Here is a 17,913-nt window from a genome sequence, read left to right as displayed (position 1 = left end):
AATGCTACCGGTGGCGATGGAATGCGTGTACTAGATACGCAAAAGGAAGAAATGATAAAGCGTTTAAAGGAAGAAGCTGTTGCTGGTGGCGCAAAAACTAGAACAGGTCAAATCAGCAATGCTGCCACGAGCCCACTATCAGATTTACCTGATGATGAGCTTACATCACCACCACCAGATAAAGAAGCAGCAGCCGCAAGTAAAGAAGGAGTGAAGTCACCTGTCGCACGATCAATTCCAGCGGCCTTCCGTCCACTTCCTAAACGAACACCCAAAAGTGCTTTTCCACCTTTATCTAATATTCGAAACGTTCGTAATCCAATACCAAAAGCTGCATCTGCAACTGCAGCACCTCCTCCTCGTCATCCTGCAGCCGCGGCTGCTTCTGCTACCAATACTGCTGCTCCAAACAACAGGAATGTAGTCGACACGTCATCTCGTCGTCTTGTGGTGAATCTTCCTCCTCCACCACCAAGGAATGTACAGCCACCAGCTCGTACTACTCCTCGTCGTCACGAACAGCCTCCTCAAGCGAGGAAGCCTGTTTCGATTGCTCGACATATCAGTACTCAAACCTCTGGATTGCCTAAAGAGGTCAATGATGCGAAGATGGAATCTGATCCTCAACAAGTGATTGATATTGATGAGGATGACGAGGATGATGACAGTGATGATGGTGATGATGTTAGTGGAAGTAATTATGAGCCTTCAGCAGTCAAGGTAAAAGTTACCTCATTTCTGCATTGAAGGAAGCATTTATTTGGGTCATCCTAACTTTTCTTTTCAATCGTTTAGAAGTCCAAAAAGCATCCACGAGAACAGATGAATGTCAACAGCAAGGCTGTAGGACCACAGCCTCGTCGTCACCCACTACCTCGTCGTGAATCTCCTCTTCCTCCTCCTCCTTCACCGGCACCTCGTCGTCGAAGCAATAATAAGCCATCAATAGTACATCATCAGGAAGGTGCAGTAAAGGGAAAAAGAAAATGCAGTATAGTTAATGAAGAGCCCATAGAAGGAGAAGGAGGAGAGGATGACGAAGATAATGACGAAGATGGTGCGTTTGGTATTGCTCGACATGAAGAAGCACCTCGTCGTGCCAAAGAAAAGAATAAACGAGTACCATTTGCAACAGCAGCAACTACTGCTGCCAGTCCTGAAGATAATGAAGGCTTTCAAGACAATGACGATGAGGAAGAAGGAGAACAAGAAGTGAACAACATCAACAACAATAAGAAGAAGAAACAGAAAAAGGATGCTCAAAGTCTTGATGATCCTGAACGTGAAGAAGAGGAATCACCAACTCGTCTTCCATTCAAGAGAGCTTGGCATGGTCTTGAAGCTGTATGTGGTGTGCTTTATCCTTTACGAGGCTTTTTGGCCGACCAAGATTCCCATACGTGCTCACTCATCACAAATTCATGTATAGGCATTACAATGCAACATAACATTCCGCCTCGCCGAAGTATCAGCAGCTCAAGAAGAACTTGCACAAATGTGGAATGCTGAGCCCAAAACATTTGTACAAGACGGATTTGCATATATGGAACAAATCGTTTCAGAAACTATTCCCAGTATGCAAAAGCTGATTGAAGAGCCGCCAGCTAGGAAGAAGCCCAAGCTTGACTTTGATCGATTTGTCGTGAGTTGGAGTGCAACAGTCGTGTTTTTCGTGGAAGAAAAAAATCGACGGCGCAGCGTTATCCATTTCTTGTCTTTACTAGGCTGATAACAACCGTCTCTGGGACACTATGTTGGGGTTAAAGTTTTACTAGCGCAACGTTTTATCTAACCAATATTCACAACACACTCTGTTTTATCATTACTTCAGTGTTTAATTATTGTTCTTATGTATTTGATGCTTTACTTTGTTAGATGTACGGTTATGGTTGCAATTTGTAACAAAGTTGAATTATAAATATGAGAATTGTTTGATTAAGAATCTTAGACATCTCCCTTGTCAGGGCGTTTAAAGTTAATAGGCCCAACCGTCTCTGAAAAGGCGACACAGATGTGTCGTTCCCGACATATTAGCATTTCCAGCATGGTTGAAAGAACTGTCACGTACACGGCACTCTCCTTGGACTATTTGACCGACCTTGCCCAACGGAGCATCAACGTAAAGTCCTACAAAGACCATTTGGTTGATGACGCGTTAGCAAGAAAGAGCCAATATGTTATTTTCAAAACGTATGTCCAGTTACCGCCACCTTCAAACACACCTGGATACTAGCCATACCGTATATACGAACCTTCCCGAGATATTAACCTTCCACAGCTCTGACAACGTGACTGTAAAGCCGACACGGATAAGTCTCCTTCTAGAAGTAAATGTCATTCTCACAGGCTTAGGCTTGACAGGACTGTGGTGTGTACGAGCACAATCAGGTTGTCTAATAGCGGATCAAACAATGTTTATAGAGGAGATGAATAAAGGTTTATAGACACACAAGAAAAAGAAACACTATATACACTCACTGGGATGTGTTTCGCATACCACCACCACGGACTCATTTTGATCAACCAAAAATCATACTACACAAGTCTCCCCCAAAGGACATTTACTGTCCACAGCTCTGCAAGTCTCTATGGAGCCTACACAAATAAATCCAACTCCAGAAGTGAAGGCATTGTCAGGTCGTGAAAGCAGTGTCGTTTACGAGGCAGTCTCCTCACACACATTGTCTGACATGTTTTCCGAGTGCGTTCCTCTAAAGACAATGTGATGAAAGATGTATTAGCCAAAAAAAATTACTACAGCTTTCCTATTAGTACTTACCGCTACCACATCGTGACCTTTCCGTTATCATACTATGCGAGCCTTCCCAGGATACTTAAAGTTCATTGGTCTAAACGTCTCTATAAAGCCCACACAAATGAGTCTCGTTCCAGAGGTAATGGCATTTCCAGCATGCTTGAAGGAACTGTCATGTACGAGACAGTCTCCTTGTTCTATTTGATATAGCTTGCCTAACGGAGAATCAAAGTACGTTCCTAATAGCAAAACGCGGTGAAGTATGGTGAGCAAAAAACACTCAAGTAACGTTCATGATTCTGTGTGTTTCTTACCACCACCATCAAACTCATCTTCCCCATTCAACAAGACATTCAACGATAACAAACTCCCATCTGTATGCAGATCTAACGCCCTCTGACCATCCGTAAACTGATATTTCACAATAAAAAGATCCAAAAACACTAAGTCATCATCCTCAAACCCCAACTGCCTCCCCACCGGATTCAGCACACGTTCCGTTAACGTATGTCGTATCATGTCTGCTATATCAACGTCTAGCTTGTCTACTTGAATGTCCACGGTTGTATAGCTCGAGTGCCTGTCAATGCTGAATGTGTGTTTTGCGACTGATGCAAGTATAAGAGCACATTCATCACGAGTCCAAATACGTGATATTACTTTTGGGTGCAGCTTTACGGATGGATTTAGCACGTAATTGCGTCTCCTGGCCTCGATGTTAGCAGTTGGTTGTTGCAAAAGTTGATGTCGAATTGTTTCGTGTTGAGCTCGACGTTGAGCTTGGATTTCCAGTTCGGCCGTGTTTAGATCCGAGAACAGGTCGATATTGTTTTCTGCGTCCATGGTTTGGTGTTGGTTTGACACGTCACTCCCCCCTCTCAAAATAGCAAAGTTTGTTGGCAAAGTTGCAACGTGTTGAATGCGCTTATACCAGCACTTACATCCCAATAGGCAGATATAGACTGCCACTTCTTTACTAGAATGCTGATACGGCAGCCGATACTACGAACGCTACGGACCAATCCCTCACAATGGAACTGGATTCCATCATCGCCATCGTCACTGAATCTAGTTGTGTCAAGTCAATCACGTCTCATACACTCTAGACTCCTACCACCTGCAACAGCAACAACGAGTAATATACAGCAGCCATGGACTCGAGCTCCGAATCGCCTTATATCAACCACACCATCACCCCCACAACCATCATCACTAGTCCAAACCGCACTTTACAATGCATCACGGTCACAAAACTATAACAATACCAGTATTTCATCACTCTTGCTAAGGAATAATGCTCGACGTTTCGCATCGGATGCTAAAGCTGGTGCAGCTGCAGAAGATGGTGCAGAGACACCACCAGCAAAGAGAGGGTTGAAGGAACTTATGAAGGAGTATGGGCCTGTTGCTGTAGCTGTGTATTGTGCTCAGGCTTTTGTGGTGTTTTGGATTTGTTTTGCTTCGATACGCGTGTTTGGGGTTGATGAAGAGAAGGTATGTCTTGCTTTGATGTTGTCAAGCATGAGCTTTCAGCTCTGTATCTGAATATTGTGCTGTTACCTTTACGCAATTGCTCATGTATACATCATTGAATTGAAACGCTCGTTTGCTCTGAAGCTAACCTTTCGTTTAAACCCTTCTAGCTATCACACATATTCGACTACATCAAGAAAACACTCGGAATGGCCGTGAAAACCCCAGAAGAAAAACGTGAGGCCGCTGCAGCACGTAAACTAGAAGCTGAAGGACGTGAAGAAACAATGTCTGGATTCCGTAAATTCATATCATCGCCTGCATTCACCTCCTTTGCAACCACATTCCTTCTCGCAACAGCAATGACTAAGCTGTTTCTACCTATAAAACTAACAATAACGGCCGTGGTTACTCCTATTGTAGCGAGGAGGTTGCGGGCTGCTGGTATAGATCTGGGAATGGGGTATCGAGATGCTGCAAAGAGTGCGTCGGATAAAGTCAAGGATCGGATGCATCAGCTTAAGGAGTAGAGGTTTGGAGGGGACAATATGTGTATAAAAGGCCATTTCTATATATATAGACATTATATATCTTTGGATAGTAACACGACGTGTTTGTAGATTCTTCCCAAGTTCTTTTCGTTTTTTGGGTTGACAAGGGCAGGGAATGAGAACATGGATACGTGAATTGTTTAAATCCGTTGCATAGTAACGCACATTCACCATAATTTGGGCGTTCGACACGTCCTTATTGGTGTTGTCGTCATCAAAGCCAAAAGGTGCGATTTTCTTTTGGGCACTGAAAAACTGCTTTCAAAGCAAGAAACACCCAGGAACGCCAAAAGGGACTACTCGTATCTATTACCAGGTATGTGATGCATTGATTGTCCTCATTAGATCACGTTTTCATCCTCTGTTTTGGTCTTTCGCAAGCTTAAACTCGAATCACTCAACATTACAAACTCAGCTTACACTAGAATATAAACAAATGGCAAACCCACCACATGGAGGAGTTCTAAAGGACTTGCTTGAGCGTGATGCTCCTCGCAGAGAGCAACTATTAAAAGAAGCTGATTCGCTGCCTTCACTGACACTCAATGAACGACAGTTTTGTGATACTGAGATGATCCTCAGTGGTGGATTCTCGCCTTTGGAAGGGTTTTTGAATCAGAAGGATTATGAAAGGTATTTCTATTTGTTGTTGCTTTAGGGAGTTTGATGTGTTGGAGCTTTGTTCGGCAAACTTGTTTGAATGTTTGATCTAATGCCTTTTTTTGCTTTTTTTGCTACTAGTGTACTCAAGGAGTTGAGATTAGCTGATGGAACTTTGTGGTCTATGCCCATCAACTTTGATGTCAGTCAAGAAGAGGTGTGTATCAAACATGAGTCTTTGCGGAAACCGTTACTGTTGTCAGCTACGAACAAAAACGCTAATCGCATTCTCTCGCTTTAGATTTCATCACTACACATTGCTGCTGGATCACGTATCGCATTAAGAGATCCTCGTGATGATGCTATTCTTGCCATCTTGACTGGTAAGAACCCAGTAGAGCTCCTTTGATTCATTCATTGTACATGTGAATCTAACTACTTTTTCGCTATTGCAGTTGAGGATATCTACAAGCCCGACAAGCACAAGGAAGCTGAACTTGTTTTTGGTGCTGACGATGACGCACATCCAGCAGTCCACTATTTGCATAACTATGCAAAGGACTTTTACGTGGGTGGTAAATTAGATGCCATCTCTGCACCTAATCATTATGATTATGTTGAAGACAGAAGTAGGTCCTGTTTACACCCTCCTTGAAAACAGTTATTTTCTGCACGATACATGTGAAATCAGCTGTGGACCACAAGTTTCTGACATAATCATTTTCCATCAAACAACAGACACACCAGCAGAACTCCGAGCATGGTTCAAAAAACTAAACTGGACTCGTGTCGTCGCCTTCCAAACCCGAAACCCCATGCATCGTGCCCACCGTGAATTGACAGTGCGAGCTGCACGATCACGTCAGTGCAACGTCTTGATTCATCCAGTAGTGGGCTTGACGAAACCTGGTGATATCGACCATTATACCCGTGTACGTGTATACAAGGCCCTGTTACCCAAATACCCACAGGGAATGGCTACATTGTCGTTGTTGCCATTGGCTATGCGAATGGGTGGTCCACGTGAAGCTGTTTGGCATGCTATTATTAGGAAGAACCATGGATGTACACACTTTATTGTTGGAAGGTAAACAATCGTGCAGCCGCTTGGTCCTTTTTTTGTGGCTTTACTCGTGCCCATTCTCACACACTTTCATTACGTAGAGATCATGCTGGACCAGGAAAGAACTCTCAAGGAGTAGACTTTTATGGACCTTATGATGCCCAAGAAATGGTTGAGAAATATAAGAATGAATTGGATATTGAAGTAGTGCCATTCCAAATGGTGGCCTATCTTCCTGAAACTGATGAATATGTGCCAGAAGATGAGGTGCCTAAAGGTACAAAGACTCTCAACATTTCTGGAACAGAGTTACGTCGTCGTTTACGGGTATGTGTTTTAAAAGACGATTTGTCGATAAGACTGCGAAAAGTTTTTTTCTCCCTGTCCCAAAACACTAAATGAGACTCGTCTTTCACATATATAGGCAGGAGCACCAATCCCAGACTGGTTCACATACCCCGAAGTCCAACTCATCCTCCGCTCAACCGCTCCACCACGCTCAAAACAAGGCTTTGTCATCTTCTTTACCGGATTCTGGAACTCTGGTGCCAGTGCCATAGCACAAGCACTTCAAGTATCCCTCAACCAATCTGGACAACGCCCTACAACTCTACTCCTCGGCGAAACAGTACGAGCCGAACTATCGTCAGAACTCGGATTTTCAAAATCGGAACGTGATATAAATGTATCGAGGATTGCATTTGTGGCTGGTGAGGTTGCTAAAGCTGGTGGTGCTGTTGTGGCTGCTCCTATAGCACCGTATGAGGCTGCGAGGTTGAAGGCTAAGAAGACGGTCGAGGAGAATGGAAGTGGGTTCTTTTTGGTGCATGTTGCCACGCCGCTGGAGATTTGTGAGGCGAGGGATAGGAAGGGGGTGTATGCGAGAGCTAGGGCTGGTGAAATCAAAGGTATGAAATCATTGACGATTCAATAGTTCCTTTATTTTGTCATTTTTCATGACTTTGGGTGCCGCGTCTGACGTGGCGTGTACATGTTGGAGAGCCAACGTTTATATGGAGAATGAAGAAGTTACGAGCATCGTATAATTGGCATATTCGAAATGCCGTTTTTTGCTCGCATACTCACCTTCTACTTCACTTTTAGGCTTCACAGGCATCGATGACCCATATGAAGCTCCTTCCAAGCCAGACTTGAAAGTCGACGCATCAAAACAATCAGTATCACAAATCGTGCATGAAGTCATCCTCTTGCTAGAAAAGGAAGGTTATATCGGTGAACGTTAATTATCAAAAGAGTCGAGAGCAAGCAGGTTTGCCTCTATCCAAAAGATTTGGTGATCATTTTTTTCGTTTGCATAAATGCCCATATATAGACCTGAACAATATAGAACATGTTTTTCAGTCTTCAAACATTGTGTTTTGAATGTGAGTTTTAGTGAAAGAAGGAGTTAGTGAAGACGGGAGAAGATGCTGGTTGGGTGGTCGCTGTTCCGCATCGAGGATTATGGACATCTTGTAAGCAAGTTGTTTGGTTGGTGTTTTTTGGAGTTTTGTCATGCCTCACTAAAAGGAGCCTCGCTAAACTTTATTCGTTTAAGCTCTGTAGATTTTCCTCTATTATCGCTTCTCTCAACAACACTAAGGAGAACACTGTTCATCATGCTTCTGTGTAGAAAATTGCTCGATTCTGAATCCCTGATTGTTTCAGAGCAGAGGACCAGGAAACTGTTTCTCAAGAGACGAGCCCATACGGGCGAGATATGGTGAAGGTTGTGGTCGTTCTGTACAGTTTCACTGACTGGATTCAATCTCTGGGTGTCAACCGTTAGCCGCTCTTCTCAGCACCAGTATGTAAATTGAGTAGTCGAGACCTGCTACTAATGGAATTTGCTTGGACGTAATGTGCTTGGAGATAACGGCACGAGCGGATTCTTTACCATCGCTTTCACTTGATTACCGACGATTGCATACCACCGAGAAGATACTTTGTGATGGCTTCTCGTCTGTGCAAAGATTTTGAGAATTGGAATGATTATGGGAAGCTTCGTGTGATGTGGTTCTGGGGTTGGAGGGATGTTCGGAGCCTGGTGAAGGATCGGCCTAGAAACCCATCATCTTGTTTTAGCTCCAAAGTGATTTCAAAATCGATACCAAATCAACGTTGACAATGGCAGAGTATCAAAAAATTCGGAATACGAGTCTGCAAAAGCACAAGTCCTAAGCCTTGAGACACCGATGACTTGTACATAAGCATCTATAGATTGTCCTGCTACTTCAGCTGGTGTCTAGAATAAGAGGGAGAGGAGAGAGGTTTCATGAATGTGGAACAAGCATGGAATTAAGTCGCAACCAGACTATTGGGCAATGTTTCCTAATTGGAATAAATCTCATTCTCAAACATTACGACTGGGCATGACCAACCTTTCGAATACCCCGTGGTCTGACTACATAGGCGAATAAGCTCTTTGTATCAGTACAATAAATTCAGGCCAGCATTAACGATCCAGCATGTTCCACCATTCGCGGGACATGGAGTGAGTCTGCTCTTCCTTGTAAGAGAGCTGCATCTATGTGCTTCAGATCTCTGAAAAAGAAACACACACAGCATGCTCGTATAATCTTAAACTTCTGGTCTTGAATCTTGTGTATCTCGCGTACATGAATTCGTCCAAGAGTCTTTCAATGTTGAATGTTGTGTCGAGAGGGTTGAAGTCGACGACCTCTACGAAGGTAGTATCAAGTGAATTCACCAACCCTCTGTTTTTTTCTTCTTTCATGTTTAAGTGAACGAATGTCACAAAACCTACCTGGACATTCAATGCTCGTGCCTTTTCTAGATCTTTGCTCGTGAGTTCCATTCTAACAAGTTCCTTCAATTCAGTATGCGGCTTGGCAACAAACATGCTTTGTGTAAGGTAGTCAGAAAATGGTTGTGAAAATGGTTTGTATTTTTTGTTTTGAAACTTATGAGAAATAGGTAGAACAAAAAACGACAGTCAATGAAAACCGAATGCCGTCACCGATTAAGCCGCGATTGCAGCGGATATCTTGTCTATGACTTCACGAGCAGCGAGAGGTATCTTGGTGCCTTTTTGAAACGAAGACAGCAAAATGTTAGGAGTGCACAGATCAATACAAGAAAAACCCTTCCATCCGTCTCTTCCAATATCCAAAGAATCCTCCACACTCGTTACTCCGAAATACACACAACCACCTTTCTCCTCGTTATCTTACCAGGTCCAAAGATACTAGCAACTCCAGCCTTGTACAAGAAATCGTAATCCTGCTGAGGAATAACTCCTCCAACAACTACAATCTTGTCGCCAGCGCCAATCTTATTCAGTTCAGCAATCAAGGCTGGCACTAGTGTCTTGTGTCCAGCAGCTTGAGACGAAACACCAATAACGTGAACATCAGCATCTATAGCTTGTCGTGCTACTTCAGCTGGTGTCTAGAACAAAGAGAGAGGCTTGGTGAATGGCGAACAGGCATGGAAAAACAAGAAACCAAAGTGTGGGACAGTGTCTCCTGGTTGTAACAAAGTCATTCCGACCCGACCACATCTTTCACCAACACCATATTCTCATCGCAGAGCCAATATCATATAGGAGACACACTTACTTGGAATAATGGTCCAATATCAACGTCAAATCCAAGATCAGCGAATCCAGATGCAATAACCTTGGCACCGCGATCATGCCCATCTTGTCCCATCTTGGCGACCAGGATACGTGGTCTTCGACCTTGCTTTTCAATGAATTTCTATAAAAACATAATGTGAGGATGAGAAACTCTCGAAGTTGCACGAGAGAAAAAGTACGAGTACATTAGAATACATCGTGCCAACACGTACATCAACAGATGACAACGTCTCAGTAATCTCAGTACTGTCTCCGTACTCGGACTTGTATGCTCCACTGACTACTCGGACTACAGGGTTGTGACGTCCCCATACTTTTTCTAATGCCATGGATATTTCACCGAGTGTGCATCTTGCCCGTGAAGCCTGTATTTGCATGTAAGTGCAGATGTATATGTGTGAGTTGAGACGTTGCGACGATTGAATATTTTCGTTTCAGTAAGTCGATGACGTTATTTTATGCGTAGATAAAACCAGTGGTCAGCGTTCTCTCGCACCTCAATAGATAAAGCTAGAAGATTACCCGCGCCACCTTTAGCACATTCGGTCAAGGCATTTAGTGTAGCTTCAGCCTTTTCAGTTAAACGGATTGGGTTAGGTTGGCCAACTCCAAAGAAGAGAGAGAATCAAAGCAGCAATACCTTAGCGGAGTCACGGTCTGCCTTCACCTTCCTAATCTTCTCAACCTATAGACATGGTAAAGGATATAATTAAGTCATTGATCTCGAGAATTTGTTCAGCATACGCGTTAACCAAGCAATATGAGTTGTTTTTGAAGTTCGACCAAATCCTTGCATCCAAAAATATCCGTGTTCGATTTTTTGTCTTTACCTGAGCAGTTCGCACAACAGTATTGTCAATAGCCAATACATCGATTCGATCCTCAACCTCCATTCTGAACTTGTTTACACCCACAATCACCTCTAAAGACAGGAATGGATTAAAAAACAGTGATCTGCTTATACAGTGTGGCAAACAATCTCAAAATCACAACTCCCAATCATTGGAGATGTGCTTCTCCAAAACGCAACACTCAAATCAACCTCACCTTGTCCAGAATCAATACGAGCCTGTCTCCTTGCAGCAGCTTCTTCAATACGGAGCTTTGGCATACCGGTATCTACGGCTGCAGCCATACCACCTAATGATTCGACTTCTTTTATGATTTCCATGGCCTTGTCACAGAGAGCATTTGTAAGAGACTCCATCATGTAACTGCCGGCCCATGGATCAGCAACCTGTTTTGCGTAAAGGAAAGTAAAAGATGTCAACGTCACAGTTTCCATCAGCCGCAAGCAAATCGTATACGCGTACCTTGGGAATCATAGCTTCATTTTGAAGAACAAGTTGAGTATTTCTAGCAATTCGAGCACTAGTTTCGGTAGGTAGTCCAATAGCTTCATCGAAAGCGTTTGTGTGAAGACTTTGCGTACCACCCAGAGTGGCAGCCATAGCTTCAATCGTGGTACGAATGACGTTATTATAAGGATCCTGGTTACATCACAGCATTTTGACATGAGTTCGCAGTCGCAAAAAAAAAGTTGGTAATCCTATACGATACCTGTTCAGTCAAAGACCATCCCGACGTCTGACAATGCGTTCTCAAAAGGAGCGACTTGGATGATTTAGGGTTGAATTTCTCCTTAATCAGTGTAGCCCATAATCGACGAGCAGCTCTCAGTTTGGCGATTTCCATGTAAAAGTTCATTCCAATACCAAAGAAGAACGATAATCGAGGAGCGAATTCGTCCACAGTCATACCGGCTTTGAGACCAGTATTCACATATCTGGGGTGGAGGTCGAAAAACGACGACGTGAGCTCGACTTGACATCAGGGCCGAAAAAAGGGCACAGTAATAAATTTAAACGTACTCAATGCCGTCAGCCAACGTGAATGCCAGTTCCAAGGCATTATCAGCACCAGCTTCTTGAATGTGGTATCCAGAAATAGAGATGGAGTTGTATTTGGGCATGTTCTGAAAGCAGGGAAGCATCAGGTCCATATGCCTTTTGCAGAAAAATAGTATTTGTTCGAAACCTTTAACGTACCTTGGCAGTGTACTCGAAAATGTCACCAATGAGTCGCATGGATGGGTGTGGAGGATAGATAAACGTATTTCTGACCATGAATTCTTTTAAAATATCGTTTTGAATAGTTCCTGATAGTTCGGCTTGTTTGGCACCCTAGTTGAATATCAGAAGATATTAACATCTTGTTTTTTTTTCGCACTGGATGATTCAAGCTATCTGCTGTGATTTCTCGTACCTGTTCTTCACCAGCGACAATGTACATGGAGAGAATCGGAAGTACAGCTCCGTTCATGGTCATGGATACTGACATTTTGTTGAGTGGTATTCCTTCAAATAGTCGCTACGACAGTAGATAGAGTTAATTGAAGATAAAACACGATCATTCACTTGTCATGCGACAACTTGACGTTGTAAAGTTTTCTCTCTCATTGACGGGGAACTCCATCATATATGACTGGTGGTGCTATCCTCCCATTTAATATACCTTCATATCTTCAACAGTGTCGATGGCGACACCAGCCATACCCACATCACCCACAACACGTGGATGGTCACTGTCGTATCTATAGTGTAGCGAGAAGATTTCAGGCAAAGGACAGCGATGATTCGTAAGCTGTACTGGTGTTGACTTTTTACCCTCTGTGAGTAGCCAAATCAAAGGCAACACTGAGACCTTGTTGACCAGCAGCCAAGTTCTTTCTGTAAAACTTGTTACTTTCTTCGACGGTACTGAATCCAGCGTACTATGTATGATAAGAACCGATGGTGTGAGGAGGGAAGGTGCAAAGAACCATTTGGATGCCCAACCTGTCGAACAGTCCATGGCCTGAATGTATACATGGAGGCATAAGGTCCTAGAATAGGTTCAAGGGACTTCAGGTCAGAATAGCGCTCCAGAATTGTCAACAATTCGAGAGCAAGAGTAGGAGCTAAATGTGGTCTTTGTCGCAACGAATCGAAGACCAGTAACTCTGTGCGACAAATGTCTCTTCTGCGTAGACATGTAGCCAGATCATCTTGCAAACATAGACTTCTGATCTCAAATCTGGCATACCTCTCGTGTATGGGAATTTTCCGGGTATTTCGTCAACGAGGCCTTCAATGTCGGCCTTTGTGTAGAGCGGCTTAACGTCGATACCCTGTACGAATATAGGATTACATGAGTACTCTAAAGGTGTCTTTTCTTTCGATATTGACCGGATGAATGTGTCTGCACGTACTTCAGCAGTATGCCATGTTAATGTCTGTTCTGGGTCTTTGCCCTTGAGTTCCTTTTTGACTAGTTCCTTCCATTCGGGATGTAATGGAACAGCAGCATACGTCCTGACTGCCTTCTACCATGTCAGATAAGATGGGGTGTGAGTGGTCATGACGTCGAAAGTTAGAATTGTGCGAAAACATGCAGCAAAGAGCTATGAACAATAGAAGCAGACAATAGCCTTCATTGGTAAACTTACGTGAAGCCCGGCAGCATTCAGATGCTTGCTTGCATGTCGACAGCTAGAAGACAACATCTTGCTTTTTTGAAAAAGTCGGGAGATTGGAAGCTTCACGACCAGACGTTGTAAGAAAACGTCCCGTCGCATAAGGTATTTAATACGCTGTTGACGCAACGAATTCTACCATGAATCGCGTGAATTTACGTTCAAAGTTAATTTGTCGAAATACATACAATTTTTCAATGTTGCCCGAAGCCACGCAAAACACCTTTTCTGTAGCATCAGCTGGCAGTAGATCTAATTTCGATTCGAAAATTCAATTCGAAAGATGGATCTATCATCGAACTCCTCCTATTCGAAAACTGTGGGACATTTCCAGCGCTTCACGACCACTCTCATCCCTCTCCTTCTCACAAACATCCAAGCATCAAGTTTGATGCGGATTCTTATTCTTGATGCAGTCATATTTCAGATGCGCCGATTGCGGTTAGCATCTGGTGAAGTTTGTTGGTTGCGTGCTCAGAGATTCATTTGACGGTGAGATCCAAACATCTTCAGAATTAGAAATACTACAACCTGTAGACCCGAATCCATTTCGACAACGTTTTGAACAGATGCTTTGCATCAAAGTTCTTTGTTTGCAAAGTTTACATCTTTGGTGCATTCACAAAAAACGATCTGCGACCCAGTTACACGCATATCATTACGGTACACGGTCGGCTCCTTGGTCTGTGCGTCCATCCTTTCTATGGCTGCACCATTCGGCGACTCGTCAATGACTGCAAGCCAAAACATGTCGGGGATGCGTGAGGCCTGGACCCAGCCCTTGTTAATACCCTCGAGTTCATAAAGAATCATGTCATAAAGCAGAGAGAGCGTTTGTCTCAACGTGTCTTGTTTCTTACCGACTTGTGCCCGTACCTGAGAAAAGGAGCATATCAGGTTCGAGCATGTTTGGTTTGTCTGAATGTAATTGACAAACTTACAGGAATGCTGGCTCGTTGCGAATCTTCAAATTTAAGGCTTGATTTCATAGACTTTGCATCTCTGGCCAAGGTCCAGCAGGTCCTAGACAGAGACAGCTTGACGATCCAAGCTACCGTCTCTACAGAAGTGGCAGCCCCATCTCTCGTGGATCTCTTTGGCAATCTCGCACTTTCCTATGTTGAATTGCAAGTAAATGATGAAGAAATCATACCAGCACATTGTCTTATATTGAGGCACACTTCGAATGTATTTCGAGACATCGCATTTCGAAACCTTTATAATAACGGAAAGCTGGTCATGAATGGCAACAACCGTCCGCAAATCAAAATCGACCGACTGCTCGTCTGAATGTATCAACAAGATGCTGGCCTACATGTATGGGAAATCCATTTCTGAATGACTACCATCAAAGCCACATCCTCAATACTGCAGACTACTATGATTTACAACCCTTGTACCGTGCAATCGTGCGCACAATCACATCACAAGACTTCAGTACAGAAACCTTACTGAAATTATTGTCTTTGGGACGGGTGTATTCTCGAGACGACAGCTCCTTGAACGCGGCTGCTCTCAAATGCTTGACCCAAAGAATGGGAAGAAGGTAGCTGGCTCTCAGTCTTATAAGGAATGGTCTCATGATGGAAACAACCTTGAGTTGTTGGCAGAAGCATTTAAAATAGGTATGGAAGCTACTTGTAACTTGAATTTGTGTGTAGATCGGTAGTGTTGAGATCTCTGACGGAGCTTGTTGATATGAATCGGTGCATTTGTGAGAGTTGTGCTTCATTTTTCCATGTTTATAAACCCTCGCAACGCAATCATGTAGTTAAGTCTTGTCTCGTAATTCAAAACAAGGAAGCAACGCACAGAAAATGAGCCTTCTTTTCCATTCTCATATTATTGAAAGCATAATTTTGTCGCAAAGATATGTAGATTGCTATTCAAACGACTGTTTTGTTGTTGTGAAGTCTCACATTTTTGGCGCATTCACAAACAACGATCCCTTAGCAGACCCAGTAACATGTACATAGTTACGGTAGATGGTGGGCTCGTTGGTATGTGCATCCATCATTTCTATGGCAGCACCATTCAGCGACTCGTCGGTGACTGCAATCAAAAACATGTCGGCGATACGTGAAGCCGGGACCCAGCCCTTGTTAATACCCTCTAGTTCATAAAATATCATGTTAGAAATTGGAGTGAGCGTGTCTTGAAACAAGAGATTGGTTCATACCAAGGTGAACTACAACCCTCTTCTTTAAATCGTTAAACACTTCAGCATCAAGACCAGCTGGTTTTTTAGTTGGGTGTGTCAGGTTTGTTGGAATTGCTCCTGGACATCTGATGTCCAAATCGTAGATAGAGAGTGTTAGAGAGGGTCATCAGAAAAGTACTTCGAATACATTATTGCGCTTACGAGAAAACTTACACGCAATTGAAACGCATTCCTTTTGGAAGTGGATTGCCTAAATCAGCTTGGCCTTGTGCCCATACCTGAATGCGAAGAACATATTAAATTTAGCTGTTGGATTGAGCAACAACTTACCGGAAGTGACGCAGTCATTCCAACTACAGCCCACTTTGAGGCTGCGTATGAAGGAGATGTATAAGGGTATAGACCAGCGATGGATGCGGTTGATACGACACAAATCTAAGGATAAATTGTCAACAACCGTTGTCCAAGGCAACCGGTTTTGAAACGAGACAGAACGTACAGGCTTTCCAAGCTGCTTGGCAAAAGTAATAGCCAATTGCGTTCCAAGTAACACGGCGGTGGTGTTTATGTCAATGCATCGCTTCACGATGGAGAATGGAACTTCGGGGCCGAAACCTCCCCCAATTCCTTGTAAAAACAAACCGTTAGATAGAGGCAGCAAAGCCCGAGACAGTGCTACATACCAGCATTGTTAATGACAATATCGAGCCTCTTGTATCGCGTAACAGTCTCCACAAAGACAGCACCAAGCTCGTGCTCCAAGGTTACGTCACAGCGAATGAACAGAGCTCTTCCTAGTAATGGGCTTGGTTAAACAATGTTCGAAGAAACCAAAATCAGTATACCGGTTCTTACCGGCTCCAAACTCTCGTTCAAGTCTCGCCTGTGCGGCATTGCCTTCCTGGGTATCAATATCGGTGATGATGACAGTGGCTCTATATGAAAAGAAGTCAGAACTATAAATTTAAAAGGTGTGAATATCATGTACATACCCGTTTTTAGCGAATAGTAACGCAGTCAGGAAGCCAATTCCTATGTGCAACATAACGCGGCTAAGTTTTGATGACTCCGTGCATCTTCATATAAGGCAAATGGTACCGTTCTGGGCAGCAGCGCCAGTTACGATGGCGACTTGTCCGTCAAGTTTCATGGTTGTTTTGTGTTGAGATTCCACGGTTTACAAAAGCTGTCGAGAGATTGTAAAAGACGTGCGAAACAAGTCAGTTTCTTAATCGCAAAAGGGAATTCAAAAAGGAATTCAGACTTTCGAGCATTCAACAATACAAATCACTTACGTTCTAGTGTTTTTCTTATGGTACCTTAACAGTGTGCCTTGTGCAAATAGTGTGACGTCTGTGACGTCGCGATGAGCACAGTAGATCCAACAAACTCTAGTTAGGGATGCACGTTATACTGGCTTATATCACGTGTTTCTTCAACGTATTATGGGTCTATATGTTAGTTTGTAAAAGTTCGTCAAAAGGAATTGCAACATTGCAATAAAACGCAGATGAGTGTCTTGTTGAGTTTCAAGCCAAGGAAGGGAGGAAAGTGCATCAATTATTGAACTTAACGTATATCAGGTCTTGAATGCTGAAGAATTGTTACCAGGTACCATATCGATTGGACCATGGATCGTGCCGTGTTTATTTGTCGTATAATGTGTAGATCTTTGGAACACATTTTCACATCAATTCTCATATTATTCTAACGAGTAGTTTACTACAACGACATTTATCCCCAAGAAAACATCTTGCAGCAAAGCTTCACAGCTTTTGCCCATTCATGAACAATGCTCCCTTGGGCCCACCGGTAACATGGACGTAGTTACGGTGAATAGTCGGCTGGTTGGAATGCGAGTCCAGCATTTCTATCGCAGCACCATTAAGCGATTCATCGGTAACTGCAAGCAAAAACATGTCGGCAATACGAGAAGCAGGCACCCAGCCGTGGACCCAGTCGTTTTTGTGCTCGTCTAGTTTCATGAGGTTCATGTTAGAGAGGACGGGAAAGTGTGAGAGTGTTTTGAAGTACAAGGTTGCTACTAGTTTCATACCAAGGTAGGTTTTTATATTTTCAAACACTTTAGGATCCATTCCAGCCGGTTTCGTCGGTAGGGTTGTCAAGTTTGTTGGAATGGCTCCTGGGCAGCTAAGATTCGAAGCAGATAGAGATTGAGGAATGCTACTCAAAGG

The 17,913-nt window shown here is 43.4% G+C and overlaps 2 protein-coding genes across 2 annotated transcripts; one reads left to right on the top strand and one right to left on the bottom strand.

The window, feature by feature from the left end:
- Window positions 1-5,215: 5,215 nt before the first annotated feature.
- On the top strand, window positions 5,216-7,686 carry SmJEL517_g01199 (uncharacterized protein; the record flags this gene model as incomplete). Its single annotated transcript, XM_031167127.1, has 8 exons — window positions 5,216-5,412; window positions 5,521-5,596; window positions 5,681-5,762; window positions 5,835-6,008; window positions 6,118-6,466; window positions 6,544-6,769; window positions 6,867-7,350; window positions 7,547-7,686. The coding sequence occupies 8 exons, from the start codon at window positions 5,216-5,218 to the stop codon at window positions 7,684-7,686; spliced, it is 1,728 nt and encodes a 575-aa protein (XP_031026895.1).
- A 1,739-nt stretch (window positions 7,687-9,425) lies between these two features.
- On the bottom strand, window positions 9,426-16,868 carry SmJEL517_g01198 (uncharacterized protein; the record flags this gene model as incomplete). Its single annotated transcript, XM_031167126.1, has 29 exons — window positions 9,426-9,490; window positions 9,637-9,853; window positions 10,024-10,164; window positions 10,256-10,408; window positions 10,540-10,614; window positions 10,684-10,728; window positions 10,874-10,965; window positions 11,091-11,280; window positions 11,357-11,533; window positions 11,604-11,829; window positions 11,915-12,018; window positions 12,092-12,226; window positions 12,309-12,413; window positions 12,558-12,636; window positions 12,710-12,816; window positions 12,881-12,927; window positions 13,128-13,212; window positions 13,294-13,407; window positions 14,206-14,433; window positions 14,499-14,672; window positions 15,494-15,669; window positions 15,737-15,843; window positions 15,932-15,996; window positions 16,049-16,153; window positions 16,218-16,345; window positions 16,402-16,512; window positions 16,574-16,653; window positions 16,711-16,750; window positions 16,817-16,868. The coding sequence occupies 29 exons, from the start codon at window positions 16,866-16,868 to the stop codon at window positions 9,426-9,428; spliced, it is 3,423 nt and encodes a 1,140-aa protein (XP_031026894.1).
- Window positions 16,869-17,913: the final 1,045 nt, after the last annotated feature.

The sequence above is a fragment of the Synchytrium microbalum genome (assembly GCF_006535985.1).
Source record: "Synchytrium microbalum strain JEL517 chromosome Unknown SmJEL517_scf0004, whole genome shotgun sequence".
NCBI lineage: Eukaryota > Fungi > Chytridiomycota > Chytridiomycetes > Synchytriales > Synchytriaceae > Synchytrium > Synchytrium microbalum.
The sequence above is the reverse complement of the archived record's forward strand: the minus strand, read 5'-3'. Positions and strand labels throughout refer to the sequence as shown.